The 24,077-nt window shown below is 36.7% G+C and overlaps 1 protein-coding gene across 4 annotated transcripts in view; it reads left to right on the top strand.

Annotated features, from left to right (window-relative positions):
- Nucleotides 1-24,077, top strand: part of LOC128605888 (regulator of microtubule dynamics protein 2) — a 43,227-nt gene that overhangs the window by 12,817 nt on the left and 6,333 nt on the right. For all 4 annotated transcript variants that reach the window (XR_008385617.1, XM_053621722.1, XM_053621721.1 and 1 more), the window contains exons 3-7: nt 5,602-5,776; nt 7,662-7,764; nt 11,368-11,428; nt 22,820-22,895; nt 23,324-23,401. Coding sequence is in view for 3 of the 4 variants with exons in the window: in XM_053621722.1 (XP_053477697.1) it covers nt 5,602-5,776; nt 7,662-7,764; nt 11,368-11,428; nt 22,820-22,895; nt 23,324-23,401 (493 nt within the window). In the remaining variant the exon portion in view is untranslated. The remainder of the gene's footprint in view (nt 1-5,601; nt 5,777-7,661; nt 7,765-11,367; nt 11,429-22,819; nt 22,896-23,323; nt 23,402-24,077) is intronic.

Below are 24,077 nucleotides of genomic sequence, written 5' to 3'. Positions count from 1 at the left end.
ACGGCTGCCAGCAGGTGGCATCTGTTCAATACCAATGTAGCTGATGATATCATCAGAGACAAAGAGACACCAGGGTAAATAATGAGAAGTGTGGGAAGAATCGATGAGAGATGTGGGATGGTGGGTGGTGTTTTTGTTTTTTTTAACAGAGAAAAGTCATTTGGTTTTCTGGTAGTAAAAGCTTATTTGACCTTAGGTTTGAATGGATTCTGAAGAGCGAGTAGCCCAGAGACTGTTTAAGTGTTCAGGCACACTGAGCCATTGTCTACATACTCCAGGGGGTTGATGTGGATGAGATCACCTGAATTCATGCAGGTCCAGGAACTGTTGGGATGGCAACAGCTCCGCAGGTGTTTGGCTTGAGAATTTCTCCCTTTGAAAGACTGTTTCCTTTGGGATTGTCAGTGCCATGCATATTTAAAGCATGGAGTAGGCCTCAGTTTAATTTGCTAGTAGTTTGGAACTTTCTTTAGGGACTGTACAGTGTCCAGAAGTCTTAGACACATGCAAACAATTTCTGAATAACAAAAGGTTTCTAAATATCAAAATGTGCTTTAAAAGCAGTAAACAGGAAAATAAAAACTAAATCAAATCAGTATTTGGTTTGACCATCTTTTGTCTTTAAAATTGCATTTGGTTAAGTATAACTTTGTTTTTATGGTTCCTGTCCCTAACTAACTGTAAGTGAAAAACTATAAAATACCGTATTTATTATTTAACTATATACTATTAGTATTTTTTTCTACATATAGTACTATCACATTGGTGTTCATAGCTCTAAGGGACAAGGACATAAAGGCTCTGAAACCTCTATTTTGATTTCCGTCACTTTAGGCACTTTAATAACATCCATCCATTTTCTATACCGCTTATCCTACTGGGTTGCCGGGCACAAACACATACACATTCACACACCCATTCATACATTACGGACACTTTGGACATGCCAGTCAGCCTACCATGCATGTCTTTGGATTGGGGAGGAAACCAGAGTACCCAGAGGAAACCCCTCAGCACGGGTACAACATGTAAACTCTGCACACACAGGGCCATGGCACGTGGCGAACATGAGGCATGAGGCGAACGTGCTAACCACTAAGTCACTGTGCACCCTATATTAAATAAGTTACATATTAAGGAATAATGGTCCCTGTAACAATTTTTTTTTGGAAAATTCATATTTGAATTATTATAATGTAATATGTTATAACAATTTTATTATTATATAATGTAAGACACAAATACAAAAAATATCAGTGTTCAAGAAAAATGTTTTTAGGTAACCTAAGACTTTTGCACAGTAAATATACATCTATGTAAAAGGTCAAACCATGTTATTATGGGATTTTAAGAGAAAAGTGGCATCAATATATTTAGTGAGACATAGAGAGGGGAAAAAAAGAGAACAGTTTGTGTTATTTATATGTTATTAGTGCACTGAGGGCTATTTGTCATTAATGCACCGTCAACCTCTATAAACAGCAGAGGATGGTGAACAGGGAGGTTTTTTTTGTCTGGCTTGTAGCGTATCATGGGATGCAGAGCAGGAATGTGCTGATCTCTCAGTATTTGGGAGAACAAGCAACAGTTTCGAGCAGAAAATTCTAAACAGGCTTTGCTGATGAATGAGTCAATTGGTGGACGTGTGAATGAATAAATAAAGTCAAAGCATGACCGAGCCTTTTCATGGTCACTTCCCAAACTCGGCTTGGAATACGGGAACCCTTGGTTGCCGTTCAAATGAGCCACTTATCTCCTACTGGTGAAACTCGTTCACAGTGTAGGCACAGAACACCTTCATTCAGCATTCATTTACATCCTGCTGCGGCACAATGTTTACTTTTGACCATCTCGATTGCTTATTTATGAATATGTGGCAAATTATGGGAATTTGTGGCCCAGGTATCAGCGAAGCAGTGCCAAAAAACTAGCTATAAAGGCAGTCAATAAGCAAAAGCATGTGAAATTCTGTCAGTGTTTTACAGAATAGTTGATTTCAGCCTTGGATCTCAAAGTATGTATTTATAACTGTTGACTTTGGGTGGAAAAGAGATCAATGCTTGTGGTCTTCAACAAACATAAACATGAACGCAAGAGGAATGTGTCAGTTTTTCATTTTAACATTTCAAGAAAGATGACATAGTAAACATTTATAAAAATTGAAGTAATATTGAAGGGAAAGATAGAGTTGTGTGTTTTTGTGTTTTGTATATCTACTTGCTCTAGAGGATTCTCCACAGGAATCCCTCCACAGGAATATACATTACTGTTCAAAAGTTTTAGGCGCATGTGAAGAAATGCTGTAGTGCAAAGATGCCTTCAAAATAATGAAATTAAATGTTTCTACATTTAAAAAAAAAATACAGTAAAGAGCAGTAAACTGTAGTAAATGAAACAAAGTCAGTATTTGGTGTGACAAAAAATTTTAAATAGTACAGGTACAATTAGTGCAGTTTTATAAGGAAATGAACTGTAAGTGTTATTGAGCATCTTGCAGAACCAGACACGGTTCTTCTGGTGACTTTGACTGTCGTACTCGCTTCTTATTTTTGCAGCAAAACCCAGCAGCCTTCATTATGTATTTTGTCTGAAAAGAGTCTCTTATATAATATGCTGCGTTCTTTACTGACATACAAACATTTTTCTGTAACATTTAATTTTGTGCTAGAAAACTAATGTTTGGGAATCTAAAATGTTTTTTTGTACTGACGATAATTTAGCAGTCATAAAATAAAAAAAATCTGTAACATATTTAATATATATATATATATATATATATATATATATATATATATATATATATATATATATATATATATATATATATATATAGGCACCCTAAAATAGACTGTGTTTTAAAGATAATTTTCTAAAATCCAAATAAGCTTTACAGATGTTTATTGGAAAGGGTTAAACAAGGTTTTTCATGCTTGTTCAATGAACCATTAACAATTATTGCACATGTGCCTGTGGAACGGTCCTTAAGACACAAACAGTATACAGGCGGTAGGCAATTAAGGTCACAGTTATAATAACTTAGGACACTAAATAGACCTTTCTACTGACTGAAAATCACCAGAAGAAAGATGTCTAGGGTTCCTGCTCACCTGCGTGAACATGCCATAGGACTGCTGCAGGGAGGCATGAGGACTACAGATGTGGCCATAGTAATAAACTGTAATGTCTGTAATGTAAGATGCCTAAGACGGTGCTCCAGGGAGACAGGAAGGACAGCTGATCGTCCTTGCAGTGGAAAATTACATGCAACCATGTGTCCCCCCCCCCCCCCCCCCCCCAGACGTGATGGAGAACTTGTAAATGCCTTGGTGGAAGAGTGGAGTAACATCTCACAGCAAGAACTGACAAATCTGGTGAAGTCCATGAGGATGAGATGCACTGTAGTACTTAAAGCAGCTGAAGGCCACACCACATACTGCCTGTTACTTTTATATTGACCCCCCCTTTATTCAGGGACTCATTATTCCATTTCTGTTCCTCAAATGTCTGTGAAACTTGTTCAGTTTATGTCTCCAGTTGTTGAATGTTTTATGTTAATACACATATTTACACATGTTAAGAAATTTTCTGGAAATAAAAGCAGTTGAATGTGAGAGACACACAGTGCATTCCACTAATATTGGCACCCTTGGTAAATATGAGCAAAGAAAGCTGTGAAAATTGTCTTTATTGTTTAACCTTTTGATCTTTTGTTAAAAAATTCACAAAAATACTCTGCTCTCATGGACCTCAAACAATTGCAAACACAACACAGGTTACCTCATATTTATACCCCTGTGAAACAGGAAGTCATGGTTGAACAATTTCCTGTTCCTAGTCAACCAGGTGTACTAAAACAAAATGTAAAACATCAATGGGAATATACTTAAAATATATTTTTCTCATATGAATTCATAAGAGTGCCAGTAATTGTTTCACACCTATATTTAACAAAGATTTTTTTAACAACCTGTTTTGTTTCCAATTGTTTGATTATTTGATCTTTATGAGAGCAGAGTATTTTTGTGATTTTTTTTTTTTAAACAAAAGATCAAAAGGTTAAACAATAAAGACAATTTTTCACAGCCCTCTTTGCTCATATGTACCAAGAGTGCCAATATTAGTGGAGCTCACTATATATAATTGACCATGTATGCACAAATTAGAACTGTGCATAGTGTAATAGTCACAACTTTGCAGAAGCAGTATGTATTAATTTAGTTAGCAATCCTCTAAATGCCTTTTGCTATTGAATTTTGACATGGTGTCTCAGCTTATGGACCAAAGCCTTCCTATATCCTGGCTACAACAATAGTATATTCTAGCAATAGTCATAAAGCAAGAAGCTGCATCATATAATAGCATTAACGCTCTTTTCTGCTCACCTTAAAGGCCATAGGAGTGTTATTTTAAATCAGTGCAGTGCCTTAAGGGTGAGGCACCAAAGTTTCAACATGTACTGTACAGTATGTTGTATATGTTCCTGGAAGTACCTCTGTTTGCATGGCTGGCTCCAACACATCTCCACAGAACCACAAATGACGCACATTGCCCTTGCCAACGTTTAATGGATCTCTTTCATGTTTTCACTTTTCCTACCCTCAGTCTTTCATTGGTACTTGAGTCTGTTATTAATGCTGCTTTTTGCACCTTGCTGTCTACTGATGTGAGGTGAAGGTGTTGTATACTTAAATGAACTCATGGGGCTTTTTTGAAGGTTGTTAAAATGTATACGCTCTTTGCGTGCCTCACATTAACAGTAAAAAACAAGTCTCGTAGTGGGTTTTTTTTTTTTCCTTGCTGAAAAGCCTTTAGATATCAGTTCAGTGCTAACATGTCAGTGTGTCTTTTCAAAGCAGCAGGCCGCTATAAACTATTAACCAATATACTCTTCTGTTTAAATGAACCTTGTGGCTGTTTTGCATGTAAACTTTGAGTACTAATCAGTTTCTGGCTGAATCTGTTTGACTGTTTTTGTGAAAACACTTGTAAAGATTGGAATTAGATTACTTCTACCTTGATTTTCATTAAAAGGGAGTTCCTTACCTTCCTGGAGGTTGTGGAGAGAAATCACACGAGACAGAACGTAGCAGTGTTTGAGCTAACAGACAGTAAAGAAGCCTCACACTCTCTGGGTTTCACCATGTTGGCTCATGCAGCATATTTTATGCTGAACAAAATGAAGTTAGGCATCATGTTTGTTTTTTATAATTGCAAGGCTGTAAAAGTTGATTATTGCTGAAAGCAAGAAGTGAAATGTACCAGACTGCCAGGCATTGCCAGTACAGCAATATAAACAGTAAATGCAAACTACAAAGTACATTGAGATGAGTGACACTGAGGTCAAACCTTAATGTTCAAATTGCTGTCTGTTGACGTTTGTTCGAAAGTACAGACTTTTATCTTCACACTTCATTTAAGCCCATAATCTAAATTAAAGGTTGTTCATGGAATGTGGTGCTTAGTGTTGGCGTTTGGCATTAAAGCTGCACCTTCATTTGAAAGGTCATCTGTCGGCCACTTTATAGAATCTGTTGACCTTCTAGTCAATATCTATTATATTACCTCTATATTAAGGACTATTTCTTCCTTGTGAATTTTCAGGTATATCACAGCACTGACAGACACAGAGGAGGAGTATGAGAGTGAAGAGGATCGCAAAGTTGTAGAGCCGCTGGATGAGCTCACGGTTCTGTTACAGAGAGCAGATGGGCTGCATGCTTGTAACGGAGCTGAAAAGAAAGAAGGCTTGTCCGCTCTGCTGGAGAGGAAAGAAAAGGTAGATTTCACCAACACTCATCTATTTCTAATAAGTTCCCCAGACAAAATAATTGTGTGTAATTCTCATGTGTATTTTTATTTATTTTTTTTTCCAATACTTGGTTACTCTCCCCCTTACCTTTATAACAGCACCAATCTGTCAAGTAAGGATGTCCTGAGTGTTTTAAAAGAGTTCTTGTCAATTTTGGCCCATTCTTTCACTGACTGGGTATGCAATTCAGCTAGAATTTGTGGATGCCTGTTTTGATGTTTCACCTGCCATTTATTTATGACATTGAGATCCACTGATTTTGGAGACCAAACCAAATGTCTCAATGTTCCATCATATTCACTGAGACACACACAGGTTTGGCCCTATGCACCCTACAGTTATCCTGAAATGTGGCAGTGTTTATTGCGACATCAAGCACAAAATAACTTTACAGTCTAGTCAAAATCTGATCATTTGGATTTATGTTAAATTCCATTCATCCAGGTGCATAACATGGTGTGGAATTGTCTGTCTGGGGAGTGTATTTCTAGTTCACATTCTTTATGTATTTATGTGAATTTATGTATTTTATTATATTTAAGAGCATTATTGAACAGCATTTCAAATATATACAGTGGTGCTTGAAAGTTTGTGAAACCTTTCAAATTTTCTATATTCCTTCATAAATATGACCTAAAACATCATCAGATGTCAGAAGTCCTAAAAGTAGATAAAGAGAACCCAATTAAACAAATTGGGAGTGTTGGGTAAGTTACTCAGAAAAAGTAATCCACTATAGATTACTAATTTACTACTTTAAAATTGCAATTTGATTACATTACTGATTACTGAGTGTATCAATAATGTAATCAAAACCTAGCAAACCTACAAACATACACTACAAAGTGAAACTCGTAGTTCTTTCAGTAATTTTAGCGCGCGTCAATGTGTGACATGATCAGAAAAAGTTGGATTTATCATAAAACTTGCCTCGGGTGTTGTCACTGTTTGTAGGACTACCAGACCGATAAAATATAAAACTTTTCTAACTAGGCTAGTTTGGTGTCGCTAGCCAAGGGGAGGCACAGCTAAGCTGTAATTGTATGGGTTTAGCTGCTACAGAGTCATGCAAAGTACATTATCTTTCCTTCTGCTCTGCTTATATCATGTTCAAGTGAACTGGAACTCATATAGACATTTACACACCTTGCTTTCCTGCTCATCAGAGGATGTTAGTGTTTCTGTTTCATCCCATTTACTGGTATAAAAAAATAATAAAAATTGGCGTATATACATTTTTCCTCACACTGACTATGTGAGCTAGCGTTTGGCAAAATTGAGAGACTGTCAGCCAATAACACACAAGTATTTTACTCTTATTTTTTTGTAAATCCTGTCTGATTGGTTTCGCCTCCGTTCACTGAAGATATAAAATTACAACACCGCTGTCTTCTTTTACTGACGTTCAGTTACGTAGTGTCAAACCGCTCCAAGTGGAGAATTATTCAGGACTAAAGAAAAAATCTTTGGGGCTACAGCCCCGAATACCCAGGCCAGGTTACACCCCTGGCAGCCATGCAAAACGTGATTTATTTTTTAAATTATTTTTTAAAAATTTATGTTACTTTTATTTGTAATGCAAGTAACGTAATGTTATTGACACCAGTAACTGCAATACAATTATATAAATTTAAAATGTAATGCGTTACATTACTGTGTTATTATAAAAGTAACGCGTTATACCCAACTTTGCAAATGAGACAAAAATATTATACTTGGTCATTTATTTATTGAGGAAAACGGTCCGATATTTCGTATCCGTGAGTAGCAAAAGTACATGGTTAAAGATGAGGTCATTCATGTGATATAATTTAGTTGTAGAAGTCAACTGAAGTTTTTTTTCCTAAATCAGTATGATCAGACGTGGCAGTACCTGTGGCGGTTAACCAGAGCCTATGCTGATGCTCATGACCTGGCTGGAGACGTACAAGAGAAGAAGCAATATGCTGAAACAGGTAATTATTTTTAATTTTAAGATTTTCTTCTATTTGCTGCATTTTTCACACCAGAACCACTTTATTTGCTAAATATAAAAGTACTCAGAGATTCAACTTTTAGATTAAATTTAAATACATTAAAATACAAATACTATACAGGTCCACATATATGCACATACAGCACTATATACTAACGGAAGATTGGTTCTGCTTATTGGTTAGTGATGGCTTGTTGATAAGAGTGACCATCATTGGGAAATGGTCAGATGTCGTGTGGTATTGGTTCTGATGGAGTGATACCAGTTACTTGAAGGGAGGATTGGGGTCCATGATGACCAGTGATTTTACTTGTACTGATTAAAACATTATACTTTCTTTCTTTGGTACGAAGAGAGTAACAGATATCTTAAAGCATGTAGTTACTTTGCAAAGAGCAATGGAGAGGTTAAAGATTTCAGTGCAAACGGGTAGCTGGCCTGCACAGTGTGCCTGTTGAAATTCCACTGGAACCCCCAGCTTTCATAAAGCTAATTTCCTCAGAGCTGTAATGTATGTATGGGCTTTGTGTATGTATCAACCTAACATATGAATGACAACCACACACGTGTTATTGCTCGCTCAAGCACAATGAATTTTATATTACTGTTGTGCAGCTTTGAAATAAAGGTTTGCACCGAAAGAGAAATCCAGCTTAATCACAGTTTGATTGAGTTCCCAGTGAGTTCCTTTTGACACATTTAAATGTTTTTTTTCTTTTCCTGTATGGTTTGATGTAAGCTTACCCTTAGGCAAAATTTACAGAATGTTAGTTCCGAAGAGCCTTAATAGTTGAAAATGGTTGAAACAGCTTAATCAAAACACCAGTCCTTATATTTAGAAAATGAGTCATCTTTACTGTGGATCAGCATAGTCTGCATATTTCTCAGCAACATGACATCTGTTAACATGTGTTTCAAACTGTACACATGTCTGCAAAAAAAAATTGGCAGCTTTCGTTGTTTAAAGATGTGTTTACATAAATTACAATTTTAAACGTGATAAAGATATATGATGCTTTAGGAACCCATGCCTAATTCTGACATTTACATTTATGGCATTTGGCAGATGCCTCTATCCAGAGTAACTTACAGAAGTGAAAGGACATTACATTTTTCGTTTATCTCATTTATACAACTGAGCAGTTGAGGGTTAAGGGCCTTGCTCAAGGGGCAGCTTGGCAGGATTTGAACCTGAGACCTTTGGATCAGTAGTCTGATAAGCTACCACTCAATGGTTAAGGCATTATTTCTTCATATTTTTTTTTTTACAACAATGGCACTTGACAGGCAAGAACAGAACAGTTTATAAACTTAGGCCAGGTCTGAATGTTTGTCTTTAATTTACAGGGAACCTATTGTGCAAAATTCACAAACCAAATGACTACTTTGTGAGCAAGGGTCAATAAAAAGCAGGATTTGCTAAAAACTTGATTCTCATGCATGGATCAGTACCAACTGTTCATGATCCAGCTTCATATCTAGAAGACATACGTATCGCACTTTATATTTTGTGAATGTTTGAAAATCACCTTTTCAAATGTGCTTGTTAGCATATTGTACGGCTAATGTGGCTAACGTTACCATTGTCTAGGATTATATTCACAGAGACCAGAGCTATGTCATAATTTTTATTTTTAATCAGAAAACGCTTCCTGTCTGTATAATTCATACATTTAGGGCTGAACACTGGTATGTACACCGTCAGTCATATTGATTCTCCTGATTTGTTGTTGCCGTAGTATCTGAAGCACGATCTGTAAAGGTACAGCCCTCTTCTGGAAAGGGGGTGGGGAGCAGCAGCTCATTTGCATTTAAAGAGACACACACGAAAACAATATGTTTTTGCTTCGAGTCAAAAAGGGGCATTTACCACATGGTATAATAAATGATCCGTGCGGTATTTTGAGCTGAGACTTCACAGACACATTCTGGTAAATGATGACCTTCAGGGTTACTAGTTTTGCTCATACAAACCATTTTGCCATCACACTAATGGATATGCTGCACATTAATTCTGAGGAACTAAACTAGAAGTATGTATTGTTTTAAGTAATTTGTTTTCTCCTTGAAGTCTTTAATATGACATTATTGAGTCAGTAATTAAAAAAGTAAATTTTAATAACAAGGATTTTGCATATACACCAAATTCACCTGTCAGAAATCTTTGCATAAGATCTAACTTAAGATAAACAAATTAAATCAATGCATGTAGATGCAGCTAAAACCTAGCAGAAAGCAACATAAAAAAATAATCCCATTGATTAATTGCAAACAATCTGCAGGAAGACACAAACCCCAGTGAATCGTTAGTTTAGCAGTTTAGTTTGGCTTACAGGCTAAATTTCCTGTGTATTTAAATTATCTGAATGCGTCCAGTTCAGTAGGAGTGTGATGAATATTGGTAATGCCAGCACTTTGCTGTGTCCACCGTGAACCTGAAGAATTGGCAAGGGATGTTAAGAACTGTAGTGACAATTAGTGTTGGGTAAGTTACTCAAAAAATACTTTAAATTTGCAATTTGATTACATTACTGATTACTGTATGTAAAAAGTAATGAGATTACTTTCAAGTTACTTTCAAAACCTATCAAACCTACAAAAATACTCTACCAAAAAGTTGGATTTACCATAAAACTTGCCTCGGGTGTTGTCACTGTTTGTAGGACTACTAGACTGATAAAATATAAAACTTTTCTAACTAGGCTAGTTTGGTGTCACTAGACAAGGGGAGGCACAACCAACTATGGGTTTAGCTGCTACAGTGCCATGCAGAGTACATGATCTTTCCTTATGCTCTGCTCATATCATGTTCACGTAAACTGGAACTCTTGTAGACATTTACACACCTTGTTTTCCTGCTCAGCATCAGAGGATGTTAGTGTTTCTGTTTCAACCCATTTACTGGTATAAAAAAATAAATAAAATACAATCTGTGTATATACATTTTTCCTCACACTGACTGTGAGCTAGCGTTTGGCAAAATTGAGAGACTGTCAGCCAATAAGACACGAGTGTTTCCACGAATACTTTTGTAATGCATTATATGCAACTCTAGTGACAATATACTGCCTCTTAACATCCTGTGCAAGCTACTGTCACCAGCCAGCACTTCTAGCCCGAACATGATGACAGGCATAAATATTGCCTTTGTTTTAAACGATAGTACCTGAGATTTAAGTAAAATGACAAAGATTTCTGATTAAATGTGATCAATGGCCACTTATGTTTTTTTTAGTTCAATAAGTAGAGATCACAGAAACAGCTGTCTGTACACCAACTGATGTTTAGTAAAATACATTGATTTAATTTAATTAAAAGTTTGCACATGTTTTATTAACAGATACAATAAAAAGAAAACTGATCATTTTTCTAAAAACTTGAGCCAGTATTTTCTAGTATATTCACCTTTAAAGATATTAATATACGATTCACCAGCTAAAGAAGCACCAGACCAGCACTAATCAGCATACATTTGTCAGCATGGAATTAATTCTAGTCTGTACGGTTTTCTGTATAGTTAGAACCCTTTTATTCAGTTTTATGTTTTATGAATATCTAATAGCTAATCACTCTTTCATTGCAGGGAAGCAAATTGGAGAACAAGCCATTTTAGTGAATCCCATGTGTGCTGAAAGTCATCAGTGGTAAGTGTTTATAGCTGTGTCTATCAAAAATATATATGTACGTGAGACATCGTTCAGCTGTTTTATACAACCTCTGGCAAAAATTATGGAATAACCACACTTGGAGGATGCTCACCTGGCTTTTTTACTTCATAGCAAATAAACAAATCACAGATATCACATAAAACAAATTTTTGTTTAATAGCTGAACATTCTGGCTTCATGATACATACCTCAAACAAGTTAAATGAAATTAGTTAAATTAATGGCATTTTCCCCCAGATCAAGTAGAGGAAAAAATTATGGAATCACATTGTAATTTGCATTTCTAAAACAAATACCAGCACAAGTCTACAAATTAGTCTGCAGTTAAAAGAGCGTGCTTACAGACTTTAACCTGGGACTTTTTGAAAGGAAACATGGCCCCAACAAGAGAGTTGTCAGTTGAAACAATGGAAAGGATTATAAAACTCATTCAAGAAGGAAATCTGACACAGAGTGTGGCAAAAGATGTTGGTTGTTCCTGGTCAACTGTGTCTAAAATTTGGTGAAAGTATAAACAAAATGGGAAGGTTATAAAAGGAGAACATGCGGGTATAAGAAAGGGATACGTCAAACCAATATGTTTAATATAGAAAATGCACAACAAAATAAATGAAAAACAAATGGGTAGAAACAGGAGTCAATGTTTGTGACAGAATTGTTAGAAATCAGCTGAATGTAATGGGATATACTTATAGTATGGAGTGTGGATAATTGGATGAAAGTGATATTCAGTGATGAATCCCTGCATTGGTTAAGGAGATGATGCTGGAACTTTTGTCTGGTACCGTTCTAATAAAACATAGAAAGTTGTCTGCCTGAAGAAAACGATCACATTTCCTCACTCGTTTATGATATGGGGTTGCATGTCAGGTAAAGGACCAGGGGAGACCTCAACCATCAATGCACAGGTGTACGTTTAAATTTTGGACACTTTTCTCATTCAATTGATAGAAAATAAGTTTGGTGATAATTAAGTCATTTTGTGAAGTATTTTCTCCTTAATAAAGATGCAAGCAGGCACAATCCGGGAGAAGAGGAATAGTTTTTATTGAAGCTTCATACATGTGCATACACGGGTGTGGTCACTTCAAGGTTCAGTCCTCAACTGTGTACATACCAAAAGCCCTTTCCCAAAACATCTTACCCAAGCTTCTATCACAAGGTCAGCACAAAGATAAAACTGTTTCCTAGGCCCTGGCAAACATTACTGTACACAATATATGTCCAGTGAGGGGGTTTCATTAACACATGAGACTTGAGAAATGCTTAACATGCTCCAGTAAGTCTGAAAATTAAATTTCATACTGATAATATCAAAAGCTAAGAAGAACTCTAATTAAAAAGCATAACCACCGGATTTTAGATGGACCAGATGTCAAACCAGTAGAGGCCTCTCATAAAAGCAAGCATGTGTTGTGTGTTTTTCCCAAAATGCATTCTGATCCAAAGAATGTGAAAGAGTAATCATCACATTAATAGATTGCCAAAGTAGTCATTAGCTGCACTTAAGTTTTATGATTACAGCCTTTGTCTATTGCTAGAGGAAATCTCATCTTTTACAAAACCCACTGCGAGTATCACACTGGCTTTGGAATGTAAATACAAGAGCTCCCAAGTGGTACAACAGAAAAGCATTCACCCTATCATCGTGAGTTCGAAACCTGGTGATGTCACAGCCATCCGTGGCTGGGAGAAAGCATGTGACTCATTAAGAAAGATGTCGTGGTTCTATAGATGCTATGCTTATATATGGATGCTTTCAAAAACATTTGTTAAAGTCTGAAATCTGTAAATAATCCAGAAAGTGCCTGGGGGAAAAGCAAATAGAAAACATGACTACAAATTATTAATTTAAACTATTAGAATACAGCAATCACAGTGTTGTTGAATTCTTGAATCACATGGTGTGAATTAAATTTCTATAACAACGCTGCTCTGACAGTAGTTCTGGCTGTAACATAAATGAAATAATATGGTTTGTTATTGTGCTTGTTGTATAGCAACAGCTTATTCACAGGCACCTGTTTGGCATACACTGCACATAATCTAAAGCTAATAATAAACATATTATTAAGCATGGTCCATCGTGATATTCTTTACTTATAGAACAATTTCAGTAAGCCCAGCATCTAAGACCTATTTGTGGAAATGGTGTGCCTTCTGAGTAAATTCTGAGAACAGAATTGCACAGGAAGATAGATTTGAGTCAATCTTTGTATAAGGATGAAATATAGCTGTAATTCTATGAACATAATCGCTCCCTCCAGGATTTCTTTTGCAAATTCGCGATCGCAGAAGTGAATGCAAAATCAAGGAATCTCCTCAATATTCTCATTTGCTTGCAATTTTTCAAAATTAGTCCATATTTTCCGCAGATTTGGGCCAAGACACGTCATGTGACATCATCACAGTGCTCCATGTGACATCACCACAACGTGCATTCAGCCAAAGCCCCGTTTGATTCTCATGCATCAAACATGAGTACAGCTAAAAGTTCTTATTTACCAACAAACACCACAGCGAAAGACTGCAAAACAATTTTGTGCAATAGCAATTTCACCAATTCATGTAGTTTTCTGGAAAAAAAGCACAAAATTCTCTATAAATTGCATTGCCAATTTTGACAAAAGCCACAGCAAAATCAACCATTTTTGGCTGCAACAATCACAAAAAAAACTCTGGGAAATCCTACACAGACTGCTTAATTAGTTACATTCTTTCTTACAAGCTAACTAACTTACTATCTCTCTTTCTCTTTTCACAGTAAGGTGAGATTTGCTGTGTTGTATTCTGTGTTTCTTTGTTATACATGAAGGCAGGAGGCAGGTATCTGTATCTGCTGAGCTGTGAATGCTTCATTCTTCATTAAATCCTGCTCATGTCTTGACATGAGCTCTCTCATTTACTGCTCTCCAAATTTATGAATTGAGTCTGTGAACGTTCGGGTTATATAAAGTCATTCAGTTTCTCTGGTTTCACTGCTGAACAATTGAAAGAAATATTTTCCAATAATAAACACACAGCTTAAGAGGCTTAAGCAGAATTGGACACCATGATGACAGATATCTTTAGGGTAGCTTTGGGAATAAAACATGCCCAAATGTTGTGGTAAATAGGTGTTAAATAGACCAATTATTATTATTATTATTTTTCATCTACAATTTTTCATTCTTGTAAACCTACCTCTTGTAAACAAGGTCTGGTTCATAGTTATTATTGAACAGATAGCATACCAGCTGCGTGTATGATCAAATAATACTGTGATTTTTTACCTTGCACATTAAAGACCAATATCACAGCACATTGGTCCAGTAAATGGGGATAATTTAGGTCAGAATCATTCAGGTCTGTATTTACCCATATATTAGTGAATTCCCAAACTTCGTTCTGAAAAACTCGGCTTGTGTTGAAATGATGGTGTTCAACCTCCAGTAGAGATCCACAGACTTACAGTGACCTCCACTAATATTGGCACCCTTGGTAAATATTAGCAAAGAAGGCTGAGAAAAGTTGTCTTTATTGTAGAGCCTTTTGATCTTTTGTTAAAAAAAATGACAAAAATACTCTGTTCTCATATCAAACAATTGCTAACAAATGTAGGTTTATCCAAAAAAGAAATCTATCTTTGTAAAATATAGGTGTGCAGCAATTATTGGCACCCCTATGAATTCATAGGAGAAAAATATATTTGAAGTATATTCCCATTTGATACTTTAAAAAAAATTTTTAGTACACCTGAGTGACTAGGAACAGGAAAATGTTCAACCATGACTTCCTGTTTCACAGGGGTATAAATATGAGGTAACACATAGGCCAAATTCCCTTAGTCATTGAAAACAATGGTTAAGACCAAGGAATATAGCTGTGATGTGTGGCAAAAGGTTGCTGAGATTCACAAAATGGGAAGGGGCTATAAGAAAATAGCACAAGCATTGAAAATGCCCATTTGCACCATCAGGGCAATAATTAAGAAGTTATATTCTAGTAAATGTTATGAATCAACCTAGAAGAGGACATGTGTTTATATTGTTTCAACGCACTGTGAAGAGGATGGTTTGAGTGGCCAAAAAATCTCCAAGGATCACAGCTGGAGAATTGCAGAAGTTAGTTGTGCCTTGGAGTCAGAAAGTCTCCAAAACTACAATCCGAAGTCACCTACATCACCACAAGTTGGTTGGAAGGGTTTCAAGAAAAAAGCCTCTACTCTCATCCAAAAATAAACTCAAATTGAAATTTGAAGGATCTGGAGAGATTCTGTATGAAGGAAAGGTCTCAAAATCCCTTACCATGTATTCTCCAACCTCATCAGGCATTATAGGGAAGACTCAGAGCTGTTATCTTGGCAAAGGGAGGTAGCACAAAGTATTGACTAAAAGGGTGCCAATAATTGCCAATAATTGTTGCAAACACAAGATATGTTTTTTATAAACCTGTGTTGTGTTTGCAATTGTTTGATATCCATGAGAGCAGAGTATTTTTGTGAGTTTATTTAACAAAAGATCAAAAGGTTAAACAATAAAGACAATTTTTCACAGCCTTCTTTGCTCATATTTACCAAGGGTGTCAATATTAGTGGAGGGCACCATATAGAATCTATGACAAGCCATATTGACAAGACTGTTCTTTTTTCTTTGTTTCTTTGATTCTTTCCCCTTTAATTAGACACAAATTTAATTTAGATGTGCCTATATTAGGTTTTCTTGATTATTGGTTAAGAAGAATCTGTCATGTTTTTTGAAATCTTGTTTGATTTGATAAAATGATTAACAAGGTTCTTAACAAGGCTCAACAAATGTCCTTATTCTTTACAATTCGTTTAGGTAATAATTTCTATTTGCTATGTAACACTGTGGGTTTTTTAGGCACATGGCAAATTATTGTACCCCCAAACTGTAGTACTTTTTTCTTTCTCTCAAAAAGCCTTCTCTGTTTTAATAAGAAGAAAATGGTTGGACCCATTCTAATATCGAAAATGTCAAAAAGCCCTTTTGAGCTCAGGCACAATCAGAGACATTCTTTATTTGGCCCCTCCACCAAGCATTTTCAAACTTTCCCAAGTAATATTTTACATACCAAGAAGTTCCAGCCTGAGACAGCTGCAGTGTTTGACCTAAAACTATCAGCCAGTTCTTCTGGATAGGACTATTCATCTCCAAGTGAGATATAAAGAACAACACGATTAGGCAGTTAACTAGCGTTCTCAATCCAAAATATTAGATACTATCTTGACTTACCTTTGATGTAAAGAAGAATTTGTTAGAAAGAATTACCAATATAAACCTAATTGCTTTGACAAGAATAGTTTCAAATGTTCTCGAACCTGTAAACCTCATAAAGACACGTTTATTGTTAATACAGCACCTATTGTTAATACAGCAGGAAAAAAAATGCCACAACTTCATAATGTTTCCATGCTCTCCTGATTTTCTTCTGTCTACATGTTTACCAGAAAACTCCTTTAGAAAACAGTTCATTGCAAAGGTATAGCAGTTTTCTTTGTTTATTTGAAAGCTATCAATAGACCTGTGCTCTTTATATATATATATATATATATATATATATATATATATATATATATATATATATATATATATATATATATATATATATATATATAAATAACTACTGGGAAAAGTCCAGGCAACATTTTTTCCATCTTGAACAGTCCCGTTTCTGTGAGCCTGCGTCCACTCAGGCCTAACATTCCTGTTCTTGGCTGAAAGAATTGAACCTGATGTGGTCTTCTGGCTTGTAGCCTATCCGCTTCAAGGTTCAGTGTGTTAAGAAATCTGAGATATTGTTCAGTCAGTGCAGTGATGTCCTCCACCATGCATTTTGTTTTGTATTACTGAGACCCACTTCCATTATATTGTTATGATATTCTTGTTCAGATGCAAGTCTGTAGTCTTATGTGGTTGCAGCTTGTGTGTGTGTGTGTGTGTGTGTGTGTGTGTGTGTGTGTGTGTGTGTGTGTGTGTGTGTGATTTGTGTGTTTGCATGTCTCTATTTAATCTCTGTTGGCAGTCAGGAAATATGATGGCTCACACCCTGGTATTACAAGATATAATAAAGATTTATCTCTTATCCCTGTAACTGTATTTAGTCCCTCTAAATCCCACAGTGTTGGGCTCCTCCATTTGCTCTTTAGCCCAGGATTAACAAGAAATCCTCAACAGAATTCTCAAGAGTAATAGCACACCACTGTAATATGCAGTATTTGTCTTTTTCTAAAGCTTTGTTGCCGTATTGATGGTTTATTTCCAACTTTAGAGGAGTCTGTGCTACCAGCAGCTGGGTGGGCTTTGTTAATTATGCTTTATTGTGCCTTAATATTCTTTGAAAAGGTTGCTGGGGTTTCTAAGAGTCACTCTAAAAGGGAAATGGTGTTGGAACACTTACCCTAGTGTTACAATATACGTGCGCACCGGCCTTATGCAACATATTTGTCACCTGTGTGAGCTGCTGCACGTTGAGCCTAAGGCAAAGTATGGGGAAATACTTGTGTACAGTTAATGTGTTCACGGAAAGTTAGTGTTAGAAACCATTCCTGCAGGTCTAACTGAGCTTTCTCTGTTCTTGGAGTAGCTGTGTAATGAATCCTCCTTTCCCCATTCACCAGATGGTTCTCAGTACACTTTGTTATTACTTGGTAGCTTGAAGGATATGAGCTTGCGTAACGTGTTGGCAGGAACAACTCCAGTGTCATTCATTCATTTTTATCACTGGTTCACACGCGCCATCATTCATGTCAATCTGTCCACCTTTTCACTATTTGTGTGAGCATGTGTGTGTAAGTGCACGGGGAAAAAATATAGGAACTTGTATATGTATAGGGGTTACAGTCTCAAGCGGAAACTCAGAATTAGTTTCTTTCACAGTCTCCTCTTACTTGGAAAGGTGGGAATGCTTCAGAATTTAAAATAAACTTTACATAAGTATCTGCCAAAGGCCTGAGACAAAACACGTCCAGCTTTTAAAACCTCTCCAGCATGTTTATAAAACCCCAATCCCTTTACCCCCCTCTCTAATCACTTTTGAATCCCAAAAAGGGACACCTTGTAATTCCTATAGTGTTTACCTGATTTAAATGTAAATATGCTCAAATTAAAGATGAAAGACTGCATATTCTCTCTGAGTGTGTGTGTGTGTGTGTGTGTGTGTGTGTGTGTGTGTGTGTGTGTGTACATAAACATTTGGACTTTGACAAAGTTATTGTTATTTTAGCTGTCTACCACAGTATATTGAAGTTGAAATTAAACAATGGACATTTTTTTTGTTTTTCCACACCGTTCTGTGTAAACTCAACAAAGTGTTGTATGTTAAAATATACAAACTAGTCAAAACATATGAATTTGTTCATAGGAACTTGTATGGTGCTGTAAAAAACGTGCTGTTAAATAAAAAATTATAATCTGTGATATGTTGAAGGTTTTTGTAAGGAGACGTTTCTTTTTACATTTCCATTTTATGGTCTCAACATTTATGGTCTCAGTGCTTTGTAACAGCATGTTTTCCAGCACAGGAGAGTTTTGAAATGGTTGTTTGTCTTAGCAAAATTTTGCTATAAAAAAAAAAAAACATTTCTTGAATGATCAAAGATTATCCATCTATCCATCCATTTTCTGTACTGCTTGTCCTTACTGGGTTGCGGGGAACATGGAGCCTATGTCAGGGGGCATGGGGCACAAGGCGGGGGACACCCTGGACAGGGTGCCAATCCATCACAGGGCACAATCACACACACACACACACACACACACACACACCCATTCATACACAGAGGAAACCCCCGAAGCACAGGGAGAACATGCAAACTCCTCACACACAGGACCGCGGCGGGAATCAACCCCTCAACCCTGTAGGTGTGAGGAAAATGTGCTAACCACTAAGCCACTGTGCCCTCCACCATCAAAGATTATATTACTGTAAAAAAAAAAAAAAAAGACCCTGAAATGTATGGGTTACAATAATGTTTGCCCTCAATGCTTATTCAGAGGGGAAGCCCCAGATTCCTAGGACAGATATGTGCCAAACCTGCAGTGCGTTTAGACAGTCAGAAGTTGTTTTTCAACTGGCTCAGACACCTCTGGGTCAGCACACACCTCTACAGGTATTGCCAGAACATGACAACTATGTACTATGGTTCTGTATGAGCACTTCACAGACTAATAAGAGAAAATTGATAAAAACAGAATTACCCTTAGGACTATTGAGCAATGGTCTTTCTTCTTCCCACCTGTACATTATTTCATAGACTGTATTAGTAATCATTTCTGGTATGTGTCTTTGTTATTAACTTCCCCTCTGACTTTGTTCCAAATTCATTAGCAATGAATCATGTTGCCTCTACACATATTATTCATCCTTACAGTTATCTAGGAGAAGATGAAATTTGTTTTATGCGTGTTTTAATAATATTCTGATTTATACTTCATAATTGAATTTTTTTATTTTTATTTCTGACTTCATGTTTGTACTAATAAGAGACTACAATATCTCACTGTTCTTTCATTTAACGCAAACTGTTTTCTGTGGACAGCACAGCGTGCATGAAAATCTCCTTTAAAGTCTATGGCTGATTCAAGTACTATGTGTTTTAATTGTAGATTAACACTTATTGGCATTTTGGGTGCCACCCAGAAGCTATGTCTCACTAGGGATGAATGGGATTGTGAGCACATGGCTTTTGCATAGGAAAAAAATATCTCAACATTTATTGGACAGTGCACTCTTTACATGTCCTGCCCAGACACACAGCTTCTCCATATTATTATTCTGAGATCTCTCAAATGGGTAGAACCTCATAATCAACTGCAAACCAATCCATTTTGAAGCTGAGAAAAGAGGGAAAATTAATCAGAGCCATTGCACGAGCATTGGGCATAGCCAGTACAACAATTTTGTTGTACTGGCTGAAAAAGGAAGAAACCACTGGTGCTCTAACAACCAGACATGGAACAGGTCAGCCAAGGAAAACAACAACAGTTGATGACAGAAACATTGTGTGAACTGTGAAGAACAACCCAAAAACAACAGTTAATGACATCACCAACAACCTTCACAGGCCAGGAGTGAAAGTATTACACGCCACCATTCGAAGAAGACTTCCAAGTGCAGAAATATAGAGGCCATACCACAAGATGCAAACTACTTATGAGCAGTAAGAATCAGAAAGCCAGATTGGAATTTTCTCTGTACACCACCACAGTGGTAGAAAGTGTAGACTTTCAGCTTTAATTCAATGAGTTTAACAAAAATTAACCGTTTAGGACTTACAGCCAATTTGCCCTAGTCCCTCAATTTTCATAGGCTCAAAAGTAATTGGACAGTTGATCAATAAGCATTTTCATGGCCAGGTGTGGCCTGAAACTTCATTATTTCATGACAAATTAAGGAGATAAAAGGTCTGGAGTTAATTCCAAGCAAAACCGACCTTTCAGAGAGATTGCAGAAACTTTAGGAGTTGTCAAAACAATAATTTGGTACATTCTTATAAATAAGGAGTGCTCTGGTGAGCTCAGCAAAGCAAAAAGCCTGGAAAACCACGGAAGACAACTGAAGTGGATGATCACAGAATTCTGGAAAAGATTCTTTGAACAGTTTACCTAACCAAGCTTAACTTGTACCAGAATGAGTGGAAGAGAAGAGTATGGGGAAGGAAAGGAAGGGCTCATGTTCCAAAGCATACCACATCATCTGTCAGACGTGGTGGAGGTATTGTTATGTTCAGTATGGCTGCCTATGGAAATGGGTCATTGGTGTTTGTTTATGATGTGAAGTAGCAGGATGAATTCTGAAGTGTATAAAACTATACTTGCTCCTTAGATTTAGTCAAATGCTGCAAAACTTATAGGAAGGTGCTTCACAGTACAGCTGAATCATGACCCAAAACATACCGCAAAAGCAACCCAAGAGGTTCATAGGGCAAAGAAATGGAACGTTCTTAAATGGCTGAGTCAGTCACCTGACTTCAACCAAAATAAGCATGCTTTTTACTTGTTGAAAACAAAACTAAAGGCAGAAAGACCTACAAACAAGCAGCAACTGAAGGCAGCTAAAGTAAAGGCCTGGCAAAGCATCTCTAGGGAGGGAACTCAGCATTTGGTGATGTCCAAGGGTCCCAGACCTCAGGCAGTTAATGACTACAAATGATTTGTATCCAATTTATAATAATGTTAGTTTGTCCAATTACTTTTCTACCTGTACAAATGGAGGGACGATGTTAAAAAAAAAAAAAAAAAAAAAAAATTGGCTGCAATTCCTAAACTGTTGAACCCGACTGTGTGTATGTACAAATGAACACAAATCTCAGTGCCTAGACTGACAAAACCAAGCTCTCTCAACCTGTGTCCTGTGTTACCACACTGTCTGCTATGCTGAAAAAAAAAAGTAAAAACTTCAGTTTCTTTTAGAAATTATTACATTTAGAAATTATTTCTGTCATGGCATCATCATATCCAGTGCTGTGCCAAAAGGAGATGCCAAAACGTACACTATTAAATGATTTATTTGGAAGTAAATCAATCAATTCTATCAGTCATTCTTCAAGTTTTCTTCACCCATGTAATAATTACAAGTTTAAAACAGTAACACCAGAGTGAGCTGAGCCAATGACTCATGCAGCACTTTTTAAAAAATATATATAATTATTCCTTGAATGCAGTTATTGTTTAGGAGATTTAACTACACTGCAACCTTTTCCTTCAAGCTGAAGAATGAAAACTTGAAACTGATAGATAAGCCCATTTATTCTTCAATGTTTTTTTTCTTTTGGGAGCAGCAGGCTGATTAGAAATGATATGTTGGATCCACGTGAGAGCTTTCTGCCAACAAAAAAGCCTTACTTCATCCTGAACAGAAATCAGACCCCTCTACCAGAACCACCTCCACCACCAAATACACAAGCTGACACTATCTCTCACATGTACACACGTGCTCACACATATATCTATAGACATTGAGTCCCCTATGCTTGCCACCGCCATTTCTGTGATTGACAGTGTTTTCATTTCTTGATCCTGTGTTTAAAAGGTGTTTGTGCTCAGGATGTACTGTTTGAGTGGGACTACCAGCAGGATTAACATTGCTGTGGTGGAGAAGCTTTGATCACCTCATACCTCCCTCTCAAAACGCTCTTTAAGCGTGCCATTGAGCATGTACATGCACACATACACAGAATATTGACTAGGCAGTCATGCTCTTTCAAGCCCTGCACTAGATGGACTCATGGAGTACAACCATCTCTTGTCAAGGAGCATTATGAGAAATGTCTTTCCTTTATGCTTATTGATCAGATTAGTAATGGGAAGTGATTTTGTGTACGTGGGGGGATATATAAAGCATCTGTCTTTCCTTTTGTGTCCCTAGGTATGCTATTCTATGTGGACTTCTGTCAGAATATGAATCTATTCAGAATAAGATAAAGTATGGCTACCTTTTCAAGGTAAGTCTAATGAACACAATTTTTAAATAGCTTTTTGAACTATATTGAGAAACAATTTAATCTATGTAGTGGACCGATTAACTTTCAGTAGATGAGGTATTGCATGTGTTTTGTCAGGATTCTGTGAAAGTATTCATAAATGTGCCTAAAGCAGGCAGTGAACTCTACTTTCCCCACACACACTTCCAAATGTATGTTTCATAAGCATAGTGACACAGAAACAGTAAGCGAGGGAGAGGTAGGACTAGATGGAGATGATGCAGTGAGCTAAAGTAAGTGACAGGCCGGAGTGTGTGGTTCAATACTTACATGATTGTTTGCAGGCATTTTTGTGAGGTGAAATTGTTGTGGTACTTCAGAGCAGGAATGAAAAGCTCACATAATGTAATGTATCTCGTTTGCTGTCTTTGTCTCTCCCAAACAAACAGGATCATTTGGATAAAGCCATTGAGCTGATGCCGCAGGATCCGCTGTCTTATTACCTGCTGGGCCGCTGGTGCTATGCTGTGAGTATGAGTAAAGCCACTTTATTCACATCTCATTCTGTCTTTCTGATGCTGTCAACGTTCTATAATATTCCTGCCGTCTTATTCATTACCACTGAGGTTTGTTTCTCTGACCGGCCCTGTTTATTGTTCTGAATCAGGTCCAAAAGAAATTCCCTAAAAGAAAACACATGAAAGAGGGAAGGGGGAAGAAAGCAGAACATTTTGTTAATTTGTTGTGGGGCCAGAACAAGATTTTCCACTTGTTCCTGTGTTATATTCTGTGTTTCAGAAATAAAAACTATTTTATTTTTTCGTATTGTTTACTACATTTTAATTAAAACAAAGCGAGGTTGAATTCTCAAATCAGAAAGCATTAATTTTCTCTAACAACATCTTTGACTGTAATTTCAACTGTAACATAAATGATTAACAATTATCTGTTGTGTCAGACCATATTACACCACCCAGGCATGGATTATTTTATTATAACGGCACAAATAGAAAACAAACTTCAATTACTTGGTTGCATAAGTGTGCACACTCCTTAACTAATACTTTGTTGAAGCACCGTTTCCTTGTAATGCAGGTTAGAGTTTTAGGGTAATAGTCTACAACTTGGCACATTTTGATTTGGCAATTTTATGCAGGTTTTATGCCAAAGTAAATTGGAATATGGAGCTATCCATGATTCCCT

Source organism: Ictalurus furcatus, chromosome 3 (assembly GCF_023375685.1).
Source record: "Ictalurus furcatus strain D&B chromosome 3, Billie_1.0, whole genome shotgun sequence".
Classification (NCBI taxonomy): Eukaryota; Metazoa; Chordata; class Actinopteri; order Siluriformes; family Ictaluridae; genus Ictalurus; species Ictalurus furcatus.
The sequence above is the reverse complement of the archived record's forward strand: the minus strand, read 5'-3'. Positions and strand labels throughout refer to the sequence as shown.